Source organism: Elephantulus edwardii, unplaced genomic scaffold (genome assembly GCF_000299155.1).
Source record: "Elephantulus edwardii isolate Elephantulus edwardi_28Jun2011 unplaced genomic scaffold, EleEdw1.0 scaffold00022, whole genome shotgun sequence".
NCBI lineage: Eukaryota > Metazoa > Chordata > Mammalia > Macroscelidea > Macroscelididae > Elephantulus > Elephantulus edwardii.
In genome coordinates, this window is record NW_006399772.1 from 10,387,292 (window position 1) to 10,413,655 (window position 26,364).

The 26,364-nt window shown below is 41.4% G+C and overlaps 1 protein-coding gene across 1 annotated transcript in view; it reads right to left on the reverse strand.

The window, feature by feature from the left end:
* Positions 1-26,364, reverse strand: part of COG5 (component of oligomeric golgi complex 5) — a 259,814-nt gene that overhangs the window by 10,163 nt on the left and 223,287 nt on the right. The window contains exons 18-20 of the mRNA XM_006882687.1: positions 21,321-21,555; positions 11,673-11,749; positions 355-481 (exon numbers count right to left, since the gene is read on the reverse strand). Coding sequence (XP_006882749.1) covers positions 355-481; positions 11,673-11,749; positions 21,321-21,555 — 439 coding nt within the window. The remainder of the gene's footprint in view (positions 1-354; positions 482-11,672; positions 11,750-21,320; positions 21,556-26,364) is intronic.

A 26,364-nucleotide genomic window follows, 5' to 3' on the forward strand; every position in this document is an offset into this window, starting at 1 on the left:
GGGGATGCCAGTGACACCACAGGTTCAGGGAGTAGCCTTCGGGATTTCCCAAGTGACAGGCAGTCAGCAAAAGAAATGGGGCCTCTACCAAAACTGCTTAACAAACATAAATGACTTTGCCTTCGCTATTTAAAGGAGAATTAGGGATTCAATAGGTAATTACTTTTTTTTTTACAATGAAGTGACAGTGGGGATGGGCAGTGGAAATTTTCCTTTTCCGATCTCTGTCCATTGCCAAAAATAGAAATTCATGACTGAATCAGGCCAGGGAAGGCCAAGAACCCATTCAGTACAGGGCTCAGCCTGCAGGAAGTTAACAGAGAAAGACAACGAGCGGTTGCTTCACTTTGTTACCTGGAAGGGGGATTTTAGCTCCGGTGGTGCACTTGAGAACAGAAACTGGAGGATGATGCTGAATGGAATAGTGTCGCCCAGGGCCGAACTGCTAGCCACAAGCTCGCTCGCCTGGAAGAGCAGGGGTCTGGAGGCAGAAAACGCAGAAGTCGTCTAAGCCACGGAAGATTAGAGGGCGGGACAGTGATCCTCATGGAGTCCTTGCAATCCCACCACCACCACCGTCTAGCACCCATGACTGCCCTTTCACAAGTGTCTGGACCACCACTAACAGAAGCTTGGGCTCCTTTAACCTCCTCTACCACCTCCGCTGTTGCTGCTGTAGTGTACCATCCAGCTGGAACCCACTCACAGCTGACCCTATAGTGAGTTTCCAGAGGCAGTAAATCACACAGGAGTGATTGCCCATTCTTCTATTGTGGAGTAGCTGGTGCACTGAAACCACGTGTCTGCACTGACAGTGTAATTCCCACCACTAAGCCTCCAGAGCTGAGCATTAATAGAAGCTTTGATCTCTAAACATCTGCCTATTTCAGGCAAGTAGGATTCTACTCTATTTGTCTTTTTGTTGATGGCCATATTTCCCTCATTATGCTGTTTCTAAGGTTTATCTACTTTGTAGCCTGTACCAGAACTTCATGTCTGCATAATATTCCATTTTGTGTGTGTGCCACGTTCATCTGTTTATAGACATTTAGACGGTTCTAACCTTTTGGCTCCTGTAAAACACTTCATTCCTTAACTCTATTTCTTAACTCAGCCAACACAACCCATCCCATCTGCACACCCCCATATACCTGCAGGCTCTTCTATCCTTCAGCATCACCACTCACTGATAGTTTTCTGGTCTATGGGTCTTAACTTGACTGCATGGTACTCAGTAACATGTCTAAGAACTCCCTTGATCAAGAAACTAAACCGAAACAAAGCACACAATAAAACCCACAAGTAGTTCCAACTAATGTAGGCTTGATTTGATATCAGAAAATAGAGCTTTCCTTTGAAACATTTCTTAAACTGAAATGGGTTAACGTGAATAAACAATTACGATTATTTGATACAGGAGACATTTTTGAGCATTCCCAGATCCCAAAACATCCGTATCACGTACCACATAGACCTAATGTAACATGAACATACATGTTCCCAGACACAGGAGATGCTGAGTCTAGCTCCAGGAAAGGGGCCCAGTGATGCTGCTCCCCCTGCCACAGGCCCGGCTGTCATTTCAGTAGCTCTCTGCAAAACCAACACTGAGCACTCGCTTCACTTTCAACCTTTTCTCATAGAAGCTGCTTTTGGTTATGAAGTAAGTAGGTCTCTCGTGAAAGTGAAATGGCATTAAGCGAGCTGCTGACAAGCAGGGGACACTAGTCGTTTCTCATCCTGATCAAACTTGAAATGCTTCATTTTAAATAAAATCCTCTTTGGGCTACACAGCGGTCCCCCCTTAACTGTGAGAGACAAGTTCCCAGACCCCAGGGGATGCCTGGAGCTGTGGACAGTAGTGAATCTGACTGCACGGTGCTCTATCCTCTGGATACATAAAACCAAACCCACTGCTGGTGAGTCGACTGCCTCATAACAACCTTCAGTGAGTGTCTGAGGCTGGAAATCCGTCAGGAAGGAGATTCCCCATCTCCTTCCATAAAACGACTGGTGAGTCTGAATGGCCACCCTTTCAGTTGGCAATCCAGAACATCACACACTGTTCCACCACGTACATGCCTATGAAAACATTTACTTTCTACATTAGGCACAGGAAGTGATGAACAGCAATCGTGGGTGGGTAGCTTGTTCAGCAGTATACACAGTGGTTAAACTAGACAAAGGAGGATTTACACCCTCAGCTGGCTGGAAGGGGATGGCACGAGATGTCACCAGGCTACTCATTTACCATTCTCAGGCCCGGGGTCACTGAGGAAAAGCAAAACAATGAAGGTGAAACCATCCACGAGGAGACTATGGTACTCTTATATGGCCAAATGCAAACACTTCCTCCACAAGTTTTCAAAAGAGCAATTACATTCAAAGTCCACAATCATTACTTTGCTGAACATTCCTTCAAATACCTATGCCTGTTCCCATCTTATTTTTCCATAGATTTTTAAAGAATACTTAATTGTACTGTAGATGAAAGTTTACATAGTAAATTACTTTTCTAATCAATAGTTCATTTATAGGTTGTTCCCTGACATTGACTCCAAGCCCCACAATGTGTCAACACTCCTCCTGCTTCGTCCCAGTGTTTCTCATTTCCATTCATCCAGTTCCCCTGTCTTTCTTTGTCTTCTCATCTCATTGTTCTGGACAATGCTGTCTCTTGATCTCATACTGCAAAGCCTTTCTTCAAACCTCAGACCTATTAATACATTACATTTCTGGGATTCAAAGGCCAGCATTTTACATAAGGTCCTCTGAGCAAATGTGCTCCACTCCCAATCATCTATCATATGTATCAAAGGCAGGGAAGAAGAACATAAAACTGTTTGAAATTCCTTCCCTTTACAGTACTGATTACCAGTCAAGTTGAAGTCGAAGCTCAGTAAAGCAAGCAGCAAAATCTCCTGAGAGATCACATAACAATTTTGAACCATGTAAAACAGGGCTGCAACCTGTATTTCCTGAATTATTACAAATGAAGCTCTGTACAAACTGGTGAGATTTGTTGTACAAATGATTAAGTTTCAGGTCAAGTCTTATAAGTACTTCTTAAATCTAGTGTTCTATTAGAAAGAATGTCCCAATATTAATATTTTATAGCAAAAAGCTATCTCTGGAAGAGATTTATGAACCTTTAATATTTTATCCAATAACTCTTTTATAATGTATTTACTTTAGCACTGGATAAATACCTGTTTATTTTGGTGATTACTACAAAAATACGTGAAAGCTCATAACCAGGCATAGTCCCTAAAGAATAACACTTCCTAATAAAGTGATGGTATTCTCTGTGCTCTCAGCCAAGATCTGACAACAGCAATGACATCCCTAGTTCCCTCAGCCAACACAGGTTCATGGCCTCTTCCAAATCCACTTTGAATTTCAGCCTATTTATTGTCCATGGTAACAGCAGTCAAAAAGTCAAAAGACATGTTGCATTGATAAAATCTGCTGTCAAAGACCTCTCCAAAATGCAAGGTTGTCAGTTTAAAGACTAAGGTGTGACTGATCAAAGCCGTGGCATTTTCAATTTCTTCCCATGCATCTGAAAGCTGCACACTGAATAAGGATGACAGAATAACTGATGCTTTTGTATAGCAGTAGTGGCGAAGAGTATTGACTCCTTCATAGACTGCTAAAAGAACAAACAGGTCTGTGTTAGGGGAAGTGAAACAAAGACAGTGCAGCTTCAGCTCACATACTTTGGGCATGCTGTCATGAAGGGCTAGTCCTCAGAACAGCCCATCATGTGGAAAAAGAGGAAGACCTCTAGCGATATGGATTAATGTATGACTGTAACAGTGGGCTCGGGCACGGCAGAGATGGTAAGGACGGCACAGGATAGGGCATATTGTTCACAGGGTCACTAAGGAGGACTATCCGACTCAACGGTACCTAGCAACAACACATGAAGTGATGGGAGGGACAGGTGGACTCACTCCTTCTGCTATTCCTCCCTCCCAGTCCTGTGTGTTTCCTTCCCTGACCTCCAGCCTATCCTTTACATCTGGGGACATGACAGAATTCATCTTGAACCCTAGTTCATGACCCAACAGGCCCAGCCCTGTCACAGAAAAGCATCTAATGGAGCATTTTACCCAAGGAAAGGAGTCAGCATGCTGGCCACCATGCCTCTCAATGCTCTATGAAGTCCCACAAACAATGACTTTTTATTTCCTTCCTTCTGATAATAAGGATAGTGGATTCTGCTCCTCTTTTATCCTGGGCATCAGGAAAATTAAAGCCAAATTTGAACCTTGTTTATAAGAGTTAAATTAAGTCATGTTTGAAAATGTGTTTTCTTTGAATGTAAACTGGAAACGAGACAGGAAGAAAACAGGGCAGGGAAGAAGGAAGAGGAAGGAGTGAGTCAGGGACATTCAGGACACCTGTCCCAGACCGATTGCACCCTGTACATACACACAAGTGGTGGCTAAGAAGTCCGAGTGAGGCGCGCTAGGGGAGAATCAAGTTCTGAAAACAGGACCTTTTGGAATTATGAGTCACAGTAGCTCTTTTTTATTTTTCTAGCAGTACCATGCTGCCCTCACTGGCTGCTACAACAGCTGTCATAAAGGCCATGGAACACAAAGCTGGATTTGATTTTGGATTCTGCATCCCTGACATAATTACCTATAAACATCAAACAGAGACAGCTTTTTAATGCCTGTTTAAAGAGGCAGAGAGAACATTGCTTGAGCCTCCCCTTCTCCTCAACTCCAGGAGGAAGTGAACCTCTGACAGTTAAAAAAATAAATCACGTAAAACAAAAAGAAGTGGAGTGTTATCCCCCAAAAGGAGTAGATTCCCAAATGCCACAACATCATTCATAGAGAATTAGAGTCTAAATATAACAATACCTTCAAGGTTAAATTTTGCAGCCAGGAGGCAGCATTAATTAGTCAAGTATTAGGTCATATTAGAAACACTTGGAGTTCTCGTGAGGACTATTTACACTGAAATGACTCAGCTGTGTGGCTGGGAGTTTCATTAAAGCCCATCACAAAGTGAAGGAAGAACCCTGCTGCCATGCACCCACACTCGGCATCGGTGGCGGCTGAAATGCACGCCTCCCTCCCTCCCCTCCCACCTGCCACCAACCTCATTCCTCACCACCACCACCTGGGAGGGACCTGGGAGGCCGTCCAGACCACGGAATATGTGCACTGGTATCAGGAGCCAGCGCAGACATTTTGAAGGGGGGGGGGGTGAGGGGAAGAAACTCAATTCTACTTCAGGCCAGGGGCACAGATGGACACTCTCACTGCACAGGGCTCAGAAGGGAAAAAATAAACGTAGGGGGCTTGGTTAAGACTCTTTATGGGGACCTTGTTAGTAGCAGGCAGGGAGGGTCTTCTAGGTCCCAGGAGAGAACGACACACTGACTGGACGCTAGAAGCTGGAGGGGGTGTGTGTGCCCAGCCTTCCCTGCTCAGAATCTAGCTGGCTACCCAGCAGGCCAGGGAGGAATGGAGGCAGAGATTTCAGCAAACGTCCCCTAAGGATAAAGCCTGTGCATCTGGCTGCCTGTTCCTGGGGCTCCTCCCGGATGACCGTCTACAGGGAAAGACAAAGAGGTGAAGCATTTCAGCAGCAGGAGGCTCCCAGCAGAGGAAGGAGTCTGTAGAGTCTCTATAATTTTCTAACAGAGAGGCATTGAAATGCTGTTCCAGGACTAATCAGAGTGAAAAGAAATACAAGTGTGTGGAGCAAGACATGGCAAGTAGAAATCCTGGTGCTGACTCTGGAGTCAGGTAGACCTGGGCGTGAAGTGCAGCTCTGTGGTTCCATACTCCTCGCGTGTGAGGCCCTGGGGCGTTTCTTGAAACCCATCAACTGCCCCTGGGACCATGCTGGACTTCATTTCCTTGCCAGGCCGGAATGAGAACCTATCAGTACACTCACACTCTGGTTTACCATATGGCAAATGAGCAAATATGGCTGCTAGCAACAACAAAAACTCTAAAAAACTAAATATTCAAGCCTTGTATTTACCCGGCTGCTCCTAGCATTATTGCCAAAATGGTGGTAAAGGAAACCAACTCGAGATGGTGGCTGCCTTCTGGATGTAATGCTGAAATCTGAGACTTGGAATTAAGAACCCAGAATCATGAACGATGTGAAGTCATTATTTTACGGGATAGAGTAAGAGGCCTGGATACACAAGAGGACAGAAGACAGCAGGGCATGCCGGTCCCAAGATGCTAAAGGTGGAAGCTGCAGGCCTCAAACACAGAGGTTGAGACGTCAGGCAGAAGACAAGAATCAATATAAATTGCTGACAAGAAAACTCTCGGCACTCTGACAATTACAAACAACTAACACGACCTGTGTTCTAGAACTACACAGAGGGAGTCCTTCCTTCACCCCTGGAGCCAGTAACATCCATCACAACAGAGCTCCTGCCTCCTGACAGCTTTCACTGCTCTTTTATTAAACCTAAATGAAGTTTCTAATAGAGACAAAACTGTTCCCTCTGGAGTAAAAGTGGTGATGTCTGCCTGGAGGAAGTGGTGGTGGGGTGTCTATAAAGGGTATGAAGCCCCTTTTTGTTTCTTGGCCCCACAAAGACCTGCACTGCAAATGGCCAGGGCCAGAGCTGCCAGGCCCGCGGCCAGATGGAGTGAAAGGCAGCAGCACTTACACGCAGCCCTTAGGGGAGAGTGCTGAGCTGTGGAGGGATGGGCAGAGATGAGTTCTCAGCAGCTCAGACTGTGTATCTTGTGCAGAGCTACCAAACACCCCGGGGCACATCACTCATGTCTGTCCAAGGCAGCATTTGGTCCTGATAGGAGGTTCCGACTGCCTGAGAAACTCAGAAGCCAACAATAAAATGGAAATATATGCAAGAAACCTGACAGTAGAATGAAATAGTCCACAAACATTACTGTCAAGAAGCATGTGCCCTGTGGTGGATGGCAGGATGACTGGAGTGGGGGATGGAGGGGGGTGGGAAATGCTGCTGAAGCCCTGTGTGTGGGGTGGCTGGTGGGGCATGCACCTGGGGTCTCAACTGTATGCTCTCTCTGGCTGGTGCTGTCACTCTCCCTAGCGAAAAGGACCCACCAAGAACCCAACACCCTTCCTGCAGCTGCTACCCCTCAATCGGTCTGGCTACTGCCCACTGCTGGGCCCGATGGGCTGGCTGCCGGCTTTGCTTTCGTCTCCCTTGCCCTCTTTATCGGATAATGTTGAGTATCTTTCATATCTCTTTTTTTAGCTCCTTTGATATTTTTAGGTGCAAGAGACATTTTCAGTGGCATTTATTAATTTTTCTGTCTACAACAATTGTACATATGTTTAAGGCAGAAAAATTTTTAAAGTTAGAAAATACCTCAAAGAAAAACCACTAGTGACAATAGTAACATTTTGGTTAGCAGAGAAACAAGCCACCAGAGCTCCCACTAACAAGATTTTGATGTTTGTCTTTCTTAGCTTTTTTTCTTGACATAAATATACATTCTTTTTTAAATGGTAAACATCATACCATACAACTGATCAGCTAACTATGCTGTTACTTAGATGTCTTAGAAAGTACATGTCCTATTAGAAGATATTATGAACATTATCACCATTGGCTACATATAGCCCATCTGTCTAGGGAGCTGAAAACGAGACATAAGGGCTCCGGGCTGTGAGCATCTCTCTGAAAGGGCTACAGAGAGTGAGAATAGCACAGCCCTTCACAGCCACAGAGCAGAAAGCAGATAAAGAGGCCACAGCCCAGCTTCATGGTGCCTCCAGAGCCACAGCACCAGTAAGGGGTTTGTTTATTCATTGTTGACTCACAGACTCACAGTTGTGGTACCAAATATGGACTTTATTAGGGAAGTAAGTTGGAGAGTGGGAGAGCCAAAAACTATCTCACAAGTATAGGTTTTAGTCCAAAAGTTTCAAGGCACAAATCCTCAATTAGTCCAGGGCCAGAATCAATACAGCAAGCAGCTTTTCCTTCCGCCATCAAAGGCAAGACCAGCAAAACTTTTAAATGCAGCCAGCACAAATGCAAGAAGCCACAGGTCACACCTGCCACCGTTTCTCCACAGCAATGCCACAGTCTCTCCACCACCATCACCAGGATCTCACCCTCACCCGAGTCTTGCTTCAGTCTCCCTCAAGTCTTGCTCGTCTCAAGTTCTGCTGCTACAAGTCTTACTGCCCAGTGTGGGAAGCACTCTTTCTCTTATCCTAGTCCCACAGTTGTTGAAGATTTGTAAGACCATGTGTCTGCAGTTAAGGTAGCTGGAGACAAGAGGGGGCTAACTATAATGACTAAAAAAAGCCAATTTTAGGTTAACACCACATCATCTCAAGAACATAATGTATCTTATTTACTTCCTCTCCTACTGCCCGCCATTCAGCTGGTTTTGTTGCTGTTACATACTGTTGAACAGGAACCAATTCCTAGCTGACCCTCTAAAGGGTTTTCAGAGGCAGTAAACTGCAATAGAAGAAATTGTCCATCTGTCTCCTACCATGCCACAGAGCTCCACACTAAAGACGAAGTGGGAGGTAGAGAAGTGTACAAACAAATATTAATCAGGGTGGACCCTTCCCCTGCAATTTCAGAGAAGAGTCAGATCTCTAAATTTTTCTGCAAGTTGTGAGAACAGATAGTTTATAGATGAGACCTTGGAATAATTATACTGCCTTTCCTCTCGAGGAAGGTATTCACAAGACCCTCTGAATAAGCAAACATTCCTAAGTCAGTTTTCCTCACATAACTAGTGTCGAGCAGCTGGTTAGGGCTGGGGATTTTCCAATAATGATTTTAGGGCAGGAACTGTAGTCACAATACTGCTTGTTTCAAAAGACTACGCCTACAACATTTTTTGTAGACCACGGCTGGATTTGAATCCTAGAGGTTACAATGCTTTCATTTTACTTCTTGTTTCAGTTATTCCTAAAGTCTTTATAAAACAGTTGTCCAAGTCTCATGAAACAACTGGGAAAGTACCAGGATAAATATCAATAGATTTCTTCAGATTCAATATAAAAACCAGTTGCTGTCTAGTCAATTCTGAGTCATGTGTGTCAGACTGTAGTAGAAACTATCTTACTCTGAGTCATGGTCACAAATTTGAAACCCATTTTAGAGTGATCACTGCCCATGCAGGGTAGTACTTCAATACAATATTTAAATATTTTTTTTAAAAATGTGAGCTGATCAAAAGAATTAATCTGAAAATACTCAGGACTCCCTCTTCCTTTAATTTTTCTAATATGCAGCTCTGAATAAACAGACAGTAGCTCTTTAATTGAGGGGCGGGGGGAACAAAATTTAAGATCTTATGTCAATATTTTTAAAAAGTCTCAAGGGACATCAAGGTCAGCTGACAGAATATAGTCCACAGAGAAAATGCTGTCCATTGTACAATGGTGACTAGCAACTAAAATCATAAAAGCCTTGTGAGCATTCATCTATGGTATAACTACTAGTCTTTCCTTGTCTGAAGCAAAGAAGAATGAAGAAAAAAAAAACATGCAACCAATAGCCCAAAGGACTAATAGACTCAACCTCCAATACCCCGAGACATGAACTAGATGGTGGCTGGTTACCTACCACTACAAACTGCTCTGAACAGAACACACTCTCAGATCCTGCCTGGAATGGGAAGACAGTGTGGAACAAAACTAAAAATCTTTACAAAATAAGGGCAAATCTCACAGGTCAAAAAGAGACTGGTGAAACCCTTAAGTCTATGATCCTTAGCCACTTTCAGAACATTCCCCTGTGGCTCAATTTTCAGTCAAACAATAGAAGAATTGCTAAAGTGAGTAATAAGCCTAGGGAAGTGAATATACAATTCTGAACAATCAGTCACTTATGACTAAATGGGCAGCACTAGCCAAAGGACAGACTTGAGAAGCCAGGAACGGATAGGACAGAGGATTGGAAATAGAATCAGAGGCGTGGCAGGGAGGAGTGGCAATCACAATCAATGGCATGAAGCCAAATATGTACAATCTGCAGACTAAAAACTAATTTACTCTATAAATTTTCACCCAAATCACAAAAACAAAACCAGAAGAGATCACCTTGGCCCATTACAAATGAGCAGTGAAAAGCATAAGACTCTCTTTTCAAAAGGTAATACTGGGTCATTTTGTACTATGACACACTTGGATGACATAAGGGATCAAAATAATCATTTCTAGAACACGGCCGTGGCCATAACCTGATTATCAATATACTAAGTTGCTGATCTCCTCACATTTCAGGTTAGTTACCATTTTGAAAGCAGACACTTTCTATATGTGTAATCATATGAAAAAGTTTGAGAAATTCTGATTTATGTAATTAGAAAGTCTTATGAACAGCATCTCCTTATTTTGAAAAATCTGCTAGGATATACACCCATGTTTATCTTGGCTTTGTTCACAACAGCAAGGAGTTGGAAACAACCTAAGTGCCCATCAACAAACGAATGGATAGAGAAGCTGTGGTATATTCGCACAATGGAATACTACGCTGCATTGAAAGACAAGGAACTCATGCAATATTATTCAAAATGGGTGGCCCTGGAGGACATTATGCTGAGTGAAGTATCTCAGTCACAAAAAGACAAATACTGCATGGTGCCACTGTTGTAAAACTAAGGACTGGCATTGGGGTGGGGAGGGACTGAGAAAGATGGGATAAATAATGCATACTGCATTGAAACAGCTTAAACATTGTTTGAAAGGAAGGTGTGATTCAGTATTTTTGTCACAACTGGAGTCCAGAGCTGAAGGCTGCATAGTTGAGTGGACCTGGGGGGAAGGATTGTAAAACAATGAAAGAATTTTTCTTTTGCTTTTCCAAGAGGGGAGTGTACTGGGCGGGAGGGGTGGGTGGAGAGAAATGTGCAACAAGGAATGAATGGAAATCCAAAGTCTCTGTAAATTTTCATTGAAATTAATAATAAAAAAAATTTTTAAAAAAATTCTGCTAGGGAAGACCTTGTCATTAAGCCACCTAATGCACCTTAACTTCTGACTGGATAAAATCCTATTTGGGCATTCAGCACTGAAAAGGAGTTTCTTCTCTACTAAACAGGTAGATTCTTAGAAATGAGTGTGAATGAACTAATTTTAGAATGGGTTTCTAGGAAGCTCATGTGTGTGCTCAACTTGACCAACATCCTTAACCTAAGATACTTATCTCATTTATAGTAATTTCCTGCATTTCATCATGGACTCAGTTATTTTACTACTTTGTTTCAAAAATTTGGTTACATATATATCTAGGAATGAAGCCCACATTTGGGAAGTAGGTTGGACTGAAAACAATACACGAATAAAATAAAATTATAGGAAAATATGTATACATTAGTCAATATATTACTGCAAGCACCATTCTAAGAATGGGGATGGCAATCAACAACAACTAAAAGGGAAATAATAAAACTTACCAGATCAATCATGTGAATTGTAACTCAAAAAGAAAACATACACAAGACAAAAAAAAGCTAGTATGTTCATTATGGTATATAATTTTATATAGGTTTTTCATTTGAATAACAACTTTAAGATGAGTCACAGGAAATTGCCATTCTTGCAGATCAATAGTGGGTGAATACTGGTAATTTCATACAGTTAATCCTGAACAGGAAATAAAAACGTTCATTTGTTAATAGATGTTAATATACATAGAGTTAACAGAATTGTCTCACCTGAATGACCTCAGCATTCGATAGGATTTTCCTAAATCAGATACTCGTCTGCACAACGGGCCCACAGCCAACTCCATCTGAAAGAGTAAAAATTTTCTGTGTCTGAGCTTCGCTGAGGTAGAGATGCAGACCTTAGGGAAGACCCACCCTGACTGGTTGAGCCCAGTGGCACCATCGAGAACATCACAGCCAAAATCCAAGATAAGAGGGCATCCCTCTTGACCAGCAGAGTCTGATATCTATGGGCAAACAGCTATAGGATAGCCTGTACCCACTGTGACTACAATATCCCGGTGGAGTCCACCGGGTTTTCTGTACACATGGCATTATCAAGCCTTCCTTACACCAGTTGAGTTGGCCCAGAAGTACAACTGCAAGATGATCTGTCGCATGTGTTAGGCTCTGCTGCACCCCCATGCTGTAACTGCCGCAAGAAATGTCGGTACATCAACAATCTGAGCCCCAAGAAGGAGGTCCTTTGCCTCCTCCAAGTGGACTTCTCTTGAGCTCCATGGTCCTGGGCCCTCAAGAAAGACTCCCTTTCACTAAAGTAAGGAGGTGTGTGAGGGAGTTTTCTATGTCTGAATCTAAAGGTGAATTTGGGACACACATAGATCACAGAAAATTTGCAGTAAATGTCATTTTATCTGGATGGTGAGGCAAGTTTGAAGGCCAATTCAATTTACTAAAAAGTAAAAACTTAGATAACTCTTGTAATTTATTAAGGATGCAAAACAAGACAACTGATTCCTGAAAGTAGAGAAATAATTGTTATGTGAAAGGAGGAAGCTTACATCTTTTCTCCATTGAAAAACTCAGAAATGGAAGATTTTTAAATTATTATATTTTTATTAGAAAGGAAGATTTTCACAATTGACTGCATGCCTGTATTGCAAAGCCTTCTTACAGTACAGAGAAAAGAGAACAATTTTTACCAACTAGGGTGGCCCAAGTGATTAAAAGTATTGAATCTAGAGTTCTAAATCTTACTACTCGACACATGGCCCTGGACAAGCTAGTTAACGGCTTTAAACCTTGGATTTCTCATCTGTAAAATGAAGATAATGATGATAATTATAGAACTATACAAATTAAATATTTAATTGCACAAAGTGCTACACAGCACATATTACAAAGTGTCAGTTATATGTCAGTGATCATTACCAGTATTTTTAATTATTGATAAATCGATTTGAGTCAAGAATTTAGAAAATTTTTATTTGTCTTTATTTTCCTGATTTGACAAGAAATCCCACCTCTAGTTAAACAGGAGGCTGCTTGGCCTTTATTTATAAAGGGCATATGTGGGCCTCAGATGATGAACCATTCCTTCAATATTGCTATAAAGAAGACAATGACAAAGACTACAAAATGGCCAAGGTCACGTGACCTTGTATCCCTGGGATACAGCATTTTTCTCCAAGAAAAACAGACAAAAGCGAGGCTTCTGATTTGCTGTTTATGCTCTGAAAAACTGCTCAAAAAATCTCCTTGCCTTTGAAAGGTCTCTGAGATCTAATAAAAAATGCATTCATCAAACTTTTAAAATGTTCTCTGATGGCCTAATGGCAAGAAGCTGCGCTGAAATCCTGAAGGCACATGGTTCGAATCTCACCAGCTGCTCCATGGGAGAAGAACGGGCAGTCTCCTCCCGTGCAGCTTCTGAAAACCTGCTGGAGGGTTGGCTATGAGTCAGTTCCAACTTGACGGTACATGATGACAACAGTAACAACAACAACAATGAATCATGAAGAAAGCTGTGGTATCTTAATGAGTTTGCTGACAACCTACAAGCACGTGTTCAAATCCACCAGCTATTGCTTGGGAGAGAGATGAGCAATTTCTTCCTGGACAATTGATTGCCTCCAAAAACACACTGGAAAATCAGCTATGAGTGGGTCAGACTGGATGGTACACAACAACATTAATTGTCAAGTACTGAGTTAAACACAGGGAAAAGAAAATAGTCTATCTTGCTTTAAAGGAGCTCTCTAAAATTTAATGGAAAAAGGGGTATTTATTTAAATAGCACAGGTAAGGTTTTAATTTGTTGTTCAAAGAGTTGCTATGAGTTGTGGTAAACTCAAGGGCACCTACCAACAATATATGATTATTAAGCAAAATCATAAGATGTTGTTATGTGCCATTAAGTTGCCTGCAACTCATGACATAGGGTCAGAAGCCTTCACTGTCCTAAGCCAGTCTCAGTGACTCTGACTAAGCTATATGCATGTATATTTGTAATTAAATATTATTATTTGCTTATAAAATGGTTAAAAGAAAAATAAGCGGTATAAGAATGTATGAACTGAATGTCACAGAAACACTGGTATGCCGCTCCTGGAAGCAGTCTTAAGCATGAACATGTAGTTCAAATCTTCCAACTGGTCAATGGGTGGAGAATGGGCAGTCTCCTCCGGTTCAATTGACTGCTTCTGAAAATCCACTGGAGGGTCAGCTGTGGGTTGGTCCTGACTTAATGGAACACACCAACAAACAACAACAACATGTACAAGATGTGGAGTTTATGCTTTATATCCCAGAGGAAAACCTCATGTGACTAGAAAACTTTCTAATATTCAGAAGAAAAATAATAATACAAAAAAAATTTAAAAGCTAACATTGCTTCCTGAAACTGAGGAGGTCCTGAAGTATTTGTTATAGAGGGTCAAGGACTGTAGTATGCAATATGGATTGAAGCTCAACATCAAGAAAACAAAGATTCTCACCACTGGGCCAACTGGCAGCACCATGATAGATGGTGAAGAGATTGAGATTGTTAACAATTTCATTTTGCTTCATTCCACAATCAACACTCTTGGCAACAGCAGTCAGGAAATCAAAAGAATAATTACCTTGGGAAAATCTGCTGTCAGAGACCTCTCCAGAGTATTGGAGAACAATTATATCAGTCTAGAAACTAAGGTGCACCTGCTTGGTCTTCATAATTGCTTGCTATGCATCGGAGAGCTCGACAATGACTAAGGATGATGGAAGAATTGATGCCTATGAGTTGTGGTGCTGAAGGAGTCTTGAACATACTAGGAACTGCTAAGAGAATAAACAGGTCTGTCCTGGAGAAAGTGAAACTGGGCTCCTCCTTGGAGGTTAAGGATTCTGAAGCTCCATCTCACGTACTCTGGGCATGCTGTCAGTCCATGTCTCTAGTCCTTGGAGAAGGACATCATGCTTGGAAGGGTGGAGGGAAAGCACAAGAGAGAAAGACCCTGGAAGAGATGGATTAACTCAGTAGCTAGGGTAATAAGAGTTGATATACTGGAGACAACGAAATGGGCTCAAGAAAGAGCGGGGTTCAGAGCTGTTATGGCATGAGTCACAAATGACTGGACAGCACATAACAAGAAGAAGGAAGGACAGTCTGGAATTCTGCCAACGATTCAGATCAGGACAGCTCCCAGTCAGCTTGTTTAAAGAAAGTGAGTGAGTGGCTATTTCTGGGCATGCGCTCAGTTTATTCACTGGGAAGGGGGTTTCTGACTTCTTTCAGAAGGTATGATTATTGTGAGTATGTGATTTGGTAATTCCAGTATAACCGTGCCAGTGTGTGTGTATCTTTTTTGTTGTTACTGTCATGTGCTGTCTAGTCATTTAGGACTCATTAGTGACTCTATGAATGATAGCTCTGAACCATGTTGTATCAGGAGCCAATCTCACTGTCTCTGACACACCTAGCCACCACATTACCCTAGTTACTGTGTCAATCCGTCTCATCTGTGCTGTCCCTCCACCCTTCCAGGCATAGTAGCTTTATCCTAGGAATGGTCCTGACAACATGCCCCAAGTATGTGAGCTGGATCCTCAAAACCCTTGCTTCTAAGGAGTGGCTTGGTTTCACCCCCTCCAAGACATTATCTGCTACTTCTCCTGGCAGTCCATGGTATGTATGTTCAATACTCCTCTCCACAACCATAACTAAAAAGCATCAACCTTCCTTACCTTTGCATAGCAAGTAACTGCAAAGGCCACGGTTAGATCAGGCACACCTTAGGATCCAGACTAACACTGCTGTTCTTCAGCACTCTGGAGAGGCCCCTAATAGCAGATTTTCCTAACACAAGTTGTTTTTTGATTTCTTGACTGCTGGTAGCAAAAGTGTTGACCATGGAACTTAGCAAGCTGAATTGTTAACAATCTTAATCTCTTCTCCATCTATCATGGTGCTGCCATTTGGCCCAGTGGTGAGAATCTTTGTTTTCTTGATATTGAGCTTCAATTCATATTGAAGACTATAGTCCTTGACCCTCTGCAACAAATGCTTCAGGCCCTCCTCAGTTTCTGCAAGCAAGGTTGTGTCATCTGCCTAAGGCAGGCTAATGATAAGTCTTCCCCCAATCCTACTGTCACTTTCCTCCTCATAAAGTTTAGCCTCTTGAATGATCTGTTCCGCATAGAGACTGAAAAGGTATGGAGAGAGGATGCACCCCTGATGCACTCTTTCCTGGTTTTGAACCATGCAGTGTATCCTTGCTCTGTTCTGAAAATTGCCTCCTGATCAAAGCATAGGTTTTCATGAGCATAATCTGGGATTCCCATTCTCCTAAAGGTTCGCTGCAGTTTCTTGTGATCCACACAGTCAACTGCCTTCCTATAGTCAATGAAACACTGATAAGATATTCCTCTGGTACTCTGCTTTTGGCCGAGATCAATATGACATTGGTGATAATTTACCTACTCTATATATACATAAATGTATGAAAACGAAATAATTTCTCTCTATATATGCATGAAAACTATACATAGGATATTTATAAAATATCTCATGAAATTTTCTTGTCAATTCTTTTTTTTTCAATTACTCTAGTTAGCTTCACTATATTCAGAGATTAAACAAAACCAACCTTCTCTTTAGCACTGAAGCACTGGTAGCACAGCGGCTAAGCTCTTGGCTGGTAACCAAAGGGTGGGTAGTTTGAGCTCATCAGTGGCTCCAGTGGAGAAAGATGTCAAAGTCATCTTCCATAAAGAGTTAAAGTCTTAGAAGAGCTATGGTTGCAGTTCTACTCTTTCAAAAGGGCCAATTCAACTTAGAATCAACCCAAAGGAACAGCATTAAGTATTATAAAAATAAACAAACAAACAAACAAAAACACCAGTAAGAAGAAAAATATACTATATAAGAGAATCTGACTGCAATTGACTATGAAATCTATGATAATGCAGGTGATCTCAACCCTGTAGGACAATTAGAAAATGGTAAGTGTTTAAAATAAATTTTCACCCCTAAAGGACCTCCAAGGTATTAAAAATATTTTCTTCTGCCAGAATTCCATTAAACAATAAAGGCCATGTTTTTAAAGGGCAGAAGTGTTCCTTTTAGAAGAGGTGACTCTGCAATTAGCTTTGGATACTAAAATGGCATGTGCAATTCTCCAGACCTCCTGTTTGGAGGGACTGAGCGGTCAGCTGCAGGCACGGTGAACTAATTACATAGCTGTGCCCTACCCACCGCAGACATTTGGTTAACCACAGGGCATCTCTGGATACTCCCAGGGCACTTCTGCCCTGACATTGTTCAGAAGAGGAGAATTAGAACAAATTAGACTCTTGACTATTTTGTTTTCTTTTTCTAAGTTCATATTTTCAGGCAAAGAGAGAAACACACAAATATATTGTTAAAGGGCACCAGAAGTCCTAGAAATAGAAACAGCCAGGAGTACTACTGAATAAATAATTTAAGAGCAACTTCAGGAGCTATCTTCTCCCTGAATGAAGAAAAAAACCCGAACAGTATGGGGATGTACTTCGGAGGCCTGCATGGATGAGACCCCAAAGAGATTCTGAGTCAGGTGGAGCCCAGTGGTCTTGGACAAACTCAGGCCTTTCAGAACTGCTGTAAGATTAATGGAGACACAAAGACCATGTGGTCACAGTAGGAACTTAATTATCTGTAGGAAACTACCTCATGCCACTGACCTGGATTCCTCGGGGAGGGCAGTTTGCTGGGCACTTCCCTTACCACGATCCCTCCAGATGGCACCCTGCAACTAACTGTCTCTCTTGCCTGTGCAAAGGTGCCAGTGGGAAGAAGTCAGGATTCTTCAAGAGAGCTTTTCAATGTGTCATTATTTGTCTTTGCAATTAGGGTTTATGCAGGGGGGGGGGAATTCGCATTCTCTAAACCTACTCAATTGGTCCTTTAAGAGTTTTCTCTCTCTAGTACTTAGCCAGAGTTTTGGGCACTTTTCTCACAAGAACACTTTCCAAAACACAAACAGTCCTTGTGCAGTCTTGATTCCTGAGACCCCCAGAGTTTTTTTAATTCTGAATACAAACTGACAGAATTTTCAATAATGAGGCAGTTGAAAGGTTTTCTAAACCCTGACTAGTGCTTGTTCAGAATATAAATATCAGATTTATGCTATTTAAGTGTTTTGACTGACAACAGAGAAACACCTTTAACCAAGCATGACTCTGAAAGCTAACGTGAAAAAAGCTAAGAGAATTGTAGTGGCCAAACCCAATACAACAATGTAAACTTGCAATTTAATTTTTTAAAGCCTTGGGAGTAATCATGATGTAAGAGGTGGCCAGTACCTGCCAAAGCTACTGGTCACAAATCACAAAATGACTATGATAAAGCTTCTGCCTGTCTCGCCTAGGCTCGTGACCCCCAGAATCTGAGAGCCATCTCCATGGTGAATGGGAGATGTTCTAAGATCGGGACACAATGGACAGGGTTAAACAATGTCACAGAATGTAGAAACCCTGACATGCGTGTCTGAAAAATATACCTGACATTGTGCGCATACTGTGTGTAAACGCCTTTTCAATATTTAAGATGGGGAATAGAGAGTTTATTGAGCGGTAATATTGATTAATGAATTTCATTTCGTTTACGAGAGCAGACCTGGGGAAAAAATTTGGTTTCTTGGGAAACATGAATTAAAGAAGGAATGATCACTCCAAGTCTGAGCAATACTGTTCTAGGAAGGTGGGAATTCAGCCACAGGCCACTACACATGCTGAGCAGGTGCTCGCTGCAGTGTTAAGGGTTAAAGGAGAATACTTTCCATCTTTCAAGCCTCATAAGGAAACGGATCATTAAAATGAAAACCATAGTCACAAAAGCCCTCTTTCCTACAGCACGCTTATTTTGGCCATCTCCTGCTCGGCTGCCACTCTAATTGGACTTGAAGTGCTGCCTCCAGGAAAGTGACTCAAGAACCAGCTGGAGCAGAATGCAAATAAACTGGTGGGGGAGGAAGCCCAGGGGAGAGGAGAGGAGAGGAAAAACAAAATTAAGGAGGAAAAAGGGGAAAGGGGAACAGAGATGCAGCTGAGAACAGGCAGTACCTGGTTATGGGACGAGATCCAGTCCTGACTGTGTCTTTAAGTGGAATTTATAGGGAAGTCACAACAGGCTCTTATCTTTCTTATGTGGCTTTTATTTTAGTGCAAGAAAAGGCTTTTGAATGACTTAAAAGCTGCATATGCAGGAAGTGAAGGCAACTGTGATGGAGACTTTGTTGTAAGTAGGGATTGATTTAAAAATGAGAGCAAATGTATGTAATAAAGGGCAAGCAGGAGTTACAAGTCAGTCACACGTCATCACTTGGGGACTGACTGTATGGCTGACTACGCTTTCAAGAGCAGGTCTTGGTAACCATCACTGTGTTTTCATTTCACCAAGTGGTTTGTAATTCCAATAGGGACAACCTCTGTCTTCAAGGTGATTCTGAGTCATAAGGACCCTACTTGCCAGAGTTTCTGAGGCTGTAAGTCTTCACAGGAGTAGACTGTATATCTGTATCACGCAGAGGAACTGGTGAGTCTCAATAGCCCACCTTTTGGCTAGCATCTCTATGCTTAACCCACTGTGCCACCAGGGCTCCTGAAGGAAAAATAAGGTACTCCGGAAGTTGAGGTTTACCTTAAACAGCAAAGCAAAATCTATAGATATATAAGAAGGAAATGGATAAAAACAGAAAAGATAAGTCATACCACTGCTAACTTTCTCACACTGCCATCCAGGAATTCAGAGGTGACCCTACAATGGGTTTGCAGAGGCAGAAAATCCACAGGGAAGGAGTTTATAGTTCTCCCACAGAGAAGCTTGTGGACTTGAACCACCTATCTTCAGCGTTAGTAGCGCAGCCTCTGAGCCAGGAGACCAGCACAGCTCACATGTAGTATCTATTTTCAAATTGAGGTTAATAAAGACTTATTTCCTCAAAGCAGGCTCTTTTCTAGGGTCTTCTGGCCTCAGGCACTTTTGAAAAGAACGAATTGCTCACCCAAGTGATATGCAAAGAGCCTGCTCTAAAAACATTACAATTGTGTTACCTTTCTCTTTTGGCAAATCATGTCCCTCATGGAGTGTCTGACAACTATCATTCTGGTGCAGGCAGTCTATTTCCTCTCCTGGGCGTAGAAATAATGAACCAGACATGCTCCCAGAAACACTCAGGCATAAATATTGACACTAACATTAGTTCTTTATAAGCAGAGTAGATCTGGCAAACCATATGAAACCATTTGAATAACTATTTAGATTAGTAAAACTAACAACTCTTGAAGCCTAAAAAAAACACACACACCAACAATTCACTCTTGGCATCTTAAGTAAATTAGAAACATCTCAGCTTCTGAACTTTCAATGAAGGTGTATGTTTGGTGTCTCTCCTTTGCCTCTGATATTATGGAAAGCTCTATTAGAATCTACCTAAAAGACAAAGAAAAACAAAACAAACTTTCCAAAGGAGTTAGTTTTGCTTCTGAGATATATATACATGTCTTGTATGTCATGTATGTCATATATACATTAATGCCATCTCTCATCACTCACATCAGATAGCTTGGAATGATTCCAAGACTAGACACAGCAAGAAATGTACTCTGTGTAACAGAGGGAGATGAAATAATTATTATATAGATATTATTTATATATATAAATACTTTTATATAAATGTAGACTTATATTTATATAATTATACACACACATATATAAAATACACATTTGGTCCACTACAAATTAAAATTAATTACAATGATGTCTTAGGACCACAAGATTACAGCTGTGTTGGCACCTTCTCTCTTTTCCTAACCAGAGGAGGGTCACTTCCCCTTTTGTGAAAGGTTATTACATCGCCTATGTAATTTTTCATCACAGGCAATTGAGCTTCTCAGTACTGATTCTGTGGGATAGTAAAGTACCTCATTTATGCAAAAGTAAAAATTGCTACTTTACTATGCTGTTTTCAAAGAATGAGCACCTTCACCTTAATCTTGATGAATTCTATTTTATTGAAAACAAAACACATCTGGTATAAAAGCATCAACAAACTCTTTTACACTAATGAGGTATAAAGAGGCTTCTTTTTCATCATTTTGTAATTGTCAAACACTGAAGCATACATATTTACTCTTCATTTAAGAAATACTATTGTGGCTCTAACACTAGCTTTTCCTTTGTAGTGATGCCTTAGGGAGCTCTTGTGAGTCTGTTGAGAGTTCCAGTGCTAACTGAAAGGTCTGGCCTCTCTCCAGCAGCAGCTCCTCAGAGGAAATATGGACAACCATGTGCCCTCGTATCCACAGTCATAGAAACCTCTTGGAGGACCAGGTATGAGTCAGTCTAATGCAATGGCAATGAGTAAATGCCCGAGGGTGAGTTATATACCAATTTACCTGTGCAAAATCAGCTGCAAGTCGCATTTTTCCATTGTGACCAAGAGGTCTTATGAGACTGGCATTGCGGACAAAAAGTTCAATTGCTCTGTGGGCAATAGCTTCCGTATTGTCAAAGACAAAATCTGAGCATTCGAAGTTTTTAAAATAGTCATTCATAACTCTGGCAATGAAACCTTGCAACTCCTTCATGTACAAAGAACAAGTTACATCAAGTGTGTCAATGTTGGATGACCTGCAAGAAGAAACAAAATGAACAAGAAATCAGCAATTTTCAACATTAATGAGATAAATGCCACTATCAAATTTTTTTTCACCCTCTTCTGCTTACATCAATTGTGTACAAATTTTATTTCCTTAATGATATGGAAAGCATCATTTTATTTTTGCTAAGAGTTAAAGACTCATAGCGTACATAGGGTCCCTATGAGTCGCAAGCTACTTGATGGCACATAACAACAACAACAACAAGAGTTAAAGAACATTAAAAATAATATTCCATTTCATTCTAAAGACTGTTTTTACATGCAGAAAGGATCACTGAAGAAATTTTAGAATCCATTTGTCTAAAGATTAAGACTGAAAAAGACAACCATCTGTTTTGGATGATCCAACTGCCATATGTCCTCTACGACCTCTCAAGGTCTCTCTTGGACTTAGAACTCTTAATCTACTATGTTTTACCCGGTAAGGGAGAACATCAATATGAGATCCTGAGCTAGCATTTTACACTTTGTAATGGCAGAAAATACTGCCTGTCTCAAACAAAATTATTGGCAAAGAGAATTCAGCTCTTGTGCTATTTAATCGCATTGGTCCAATAGCAGAATTCTGAATGTGGATGTGGTTATATAACAATGCACATGGTATGCAATTTTTTCCTCCAGATGATGAGGTTTGGAAAGGCTTTAATTTGGATCAACAGATTATGCCAGCTGATGCTCCATGAAATACTATTTATAATTTATAAGTGTTTATAATTGTTCTCTAAAGAATATATTGGAAGAATGTGAAATATTTATAGGGAAAAAGTTATACCAAAATTAGAAATCACCTCATAGTAATTAGCTAATCAGATGAGATCGTCAGCTATGTAATGCTAGCTCTTTTTAAAAAATTAAGTGCTTCCATATATTGAGAAGGACAGAGAAATTGGTGATGGTCTAGAGAAGAGCAAAAGATAGGACAATGCTCAGAGCAAGAGAATGAGTGGGATCTACTTACTGTCTGGTAAGGAAGATGCTGTGGACTGGACTGCACCCTAATGAAGAAGGTGCTGTAACTGTTAACCTCTGTGCGGGGCTTGGAAGTACAGCCAGAATGCTCCTTAGAAGCAAGGATGGTGAGCCTTTGTCTCACGTACTTTGGACATGTGATTAGAAGGGGCCAGTGGTCAGTGGAAAAGGACATCTTGCTTGAAAAAACAGAGTGTCGGTGAAAGAAAGGAAGACCCTTTGTTAGGCAGACTGAAACAGTGATTGCAACAATGGGCGTACGCAAAGGCAGCATTGTGCATTTGGTGCAGGACCAGGCAGGGCTTCAGTCTGTTGTACGCAGGGTCTCTATGCTGTTAGGTTGTTGTTCTTAGGTGAGGTCAAGGTGAGTACAACTCATAGTGATCCAATGAACATCAGAGTTGAAATGGGTTCTGTCCTGTGCCATCCCATCATCTCTGCCATACTAGAGCCCACTGTTGCAGTCAGAAGGTACCTAACAGCCACAGCAACATGTCCTTGGTTATAATCCCATCAGGGAATGGGTTGTCTTTTATGTTCATAAGACAGGATTAGTGTAGGATGTGTCCTGGGTCTGTCTCATTTGGGATATAAAAGACATCTAACAAGCAAAGAATAGAAGCAGAGATGGGAGACTGGTCATGTTGCTAGGTCCTGTAGTCACTCTGACACCTTGCCCTAGTGTGTACCACTTTCACAACCTCTATCATGCTCAAGTCTACTGTGACAATTAGCGTATCAATCCACCTCACTGAAAGTCTTCCTCCCTTTAAAGAATGCCCTATTTTTCCATGTATCATTGTCGTTTTTCAGGAGAGCTCTTGTGGCCTAGTGGCCAGAAGCTGTGCTGTAATCCCAAAGGCACACGGTTGGAGGCTGCCAGCTGCTCTGTGGGAGAAGGATGGGCAATCTCCTTCTGTGTGATTAACTGCCTCTGAAAACCTGCCAGGGGTCAGCTCCGACTCTATGGCACTCAATTACGACGACAACAAAAATGTCCATTTTCAAGGATGGGTGCCTTGTGACAACTTGGTCGAAGCAGATGAGACAGAGTTTCTTCATTTTTACATGTAAAGAACATCTTGGCTGCATTTCCTCCAAGCCAGATTTGTTAGTTCTTTTGGCAGCCCATTGGATATTCAATACTCTTCTCTACACAATTCAAAGACATCGTTCTTCTTTAGTCTTCCTTATTTACCATCCAACTTTCACAGTTACGTGTAAAACAACTTACGGTACCATGGGAGAGGTGAGAAGAGAGCCAAACCACATCAAGATTGTCTAGAAGTGTAAGCTCTGAAGAGACAAGGTCCGTCCTCCAGAGTGAACAGAGAAAACCTTGCCCTAGAGTCAGAACTCTGAACTGGGGCTTCTACCCTCCAATCTGGGAGAGAACCCATTTTTTGCATAGTAAAATCCGTCTGATGACTAAGACACTAACCAGAGGTCTTCCACCACCAGAAACAGACGAGGCAGGCTTACATTCCAAAGAAACAGATTTTCGTTCAGGTCTTAGAAACATGTCCTAACAATGGCAGAGCCTCTGACGGGTACACAACAGAACATTTCCATTTCCCCTTCATAGAATGCTTGCAGTCTGCAAGTGGGGTTGCTGTTCCCAGATACTGACCACAGGATGGCCTAGCTTTACTGGGTCTAAAAACTTGGGGTTAGAAAAAAGAAAAAAGCAAAACCAAGCAAATCAAAGTGCCTACTTCTTTCACGCTTATGCTTTATAAAAAGCACAACTGGGCTATGCACACCCATGTTTATCACAGCTTTGTTCACAATAGCAAAGAGTTAGAAACAACCTAAGTGCCCATCAACAAACGAATGGATAGAGAAATTCTGGTATATTCAACAATGGAATACTATGCTACATTTAAAAATAAAAAAGAATAAAAAAGGAATTAATGAAATATTATACAAAATGGATGACCCTGGAGGACATTATGCTAAGTGAAATATCTCAGTCACAAAAGGACAAATACCGCATAGTGCCACTGTTGTAAAACGGGACTGACCTCGGGGTTGGGGGAAGACTGAGAAAGATGGCATAAATTATGTATACTGCACTGAAACAGATAAGGGAGAGAACTATTTAAAAGGGATATATGATTGGGTATTATTGTCATGACAGGTGTCCAGAACAAAGGCTGCACAGTGGAGTGAACTTGGGGGGAGGGACTATATAACAATGAAAGAGTTTTTCTTTTACTTTTCAAAGAGAAGAGAAACAGGGGAGAGGTTGGGCAGGGAGAAAAGTGTAACAAACAATGAATGGAAATCCAAAGTCTCTGTAAACTTTCATTAAAATGAATAAAAAAAAATAAAAAGCACAATTTTTATCTTGGCATGATTCCTAATCATCTCATGGACCTGAATCTAGTCAGTTGAAACAATGTTCTTGAAGGCTAGAAAATAACATATTAAAACAACTTCCATAAACACGTGGCAACTTATGTAAACAGGTGTTTGGGGTTTCTTTTACATTTGTCTATTATACAAAACATTGAAATATGGAGTATCAATGCTCAGCGAGAAGTATAATTCTTTTTAAATTTACTAGGATACAAAACTACCCTAGCAATTGCTCAAGTTAGTTTTATCAACGATGTGAAAAGACAAACTGCCACCATGATGGTGCAGAAACCTCAGGGTCGTCATGACAGCCTGCAGCCAGAAGCAGAGGGGGAAGCACTAAGGTAGCACATACCTACAAAGCAGTAGATGCCACTTGTCATGTCACTGATCTACGTATGTGTCTCTTCTTCAGTCCTGAGTCTGCCACCCTTCCCTTCAAAGACTGTAGGGCCTCCTACTCTAAAATCCCTCCCCACCTCCATTTAAAACTATAATTTGACACAAATTTATATTAAACATGAGTTTCAAACCATGTGCTATGTCAATCAGATATTTACACTTTAAGCTTTCCCTAATTTGGAATGAAACACACTGTTCCTGATATGCATATTTCAAATGCCAGGAAACTGTGGTAAGGATTACATTTTAGATCAGGATGTTATAGTCCTATTAAGTACCATTGAGAAGAATGGGAATCCCAGAGTTCTTAACTATGCTCATGTAAAACCTATACCTAAATCAAGAGGCTGTTGTGCGAACAGAGCAAGGGAACACTACATGGTTTAAAATCAAGAAGGGAGTGCGTCAGGGTTTTATTCTCTCTTCATATCTCTTCAATCTGTTCATTCTGAACAAAGTGGCATCAAGGGGCAAGAATGGGCAGGTAAGGGGTGCTTAATCATTGGGTCACACAATTTGATGGGTGGAAGGAGTGCTGGGTAAAGGAAAGGGGAAAGATCTGGTTTGAAACAATGTATGTGGACTTTGTAAGTAAACCAGTATAAAAAAAAAAAAAAGACCAAAGGGAGAGACTCATCAATAAGCTGTTTCATGCAGATAACACAACCTTACTTGCTGAAAGTTAGGAGGCCTTGAAGCACTTGTTGCAGTAGACCAAAGAATACAGCCTTCAATATGGATTGCATCTCAATGTCAAGAAAACAAAAATTCTTACCACTGTATTGATAGGCAACATTTTGGAAGAAGGAGAAAAGACTGAAACTTTCCACAACTTCATCTTACAAAGATCCAAAATCAACATCCTTGGTACCAGCAGTCAGGAAATCAGGAGATGTATTGCATAGGGAAAGACTGCATTTAGGGCCTCCTCCAAATTACTGAGGAGTAACGATGTCAGTTTGAGGAGTAAGGTGTTTCTGATTCAGTCTTTCCTATCACTTGCTATGATCTGAGAGGTGAACAATGAATAAGGATAATAAAAGAAG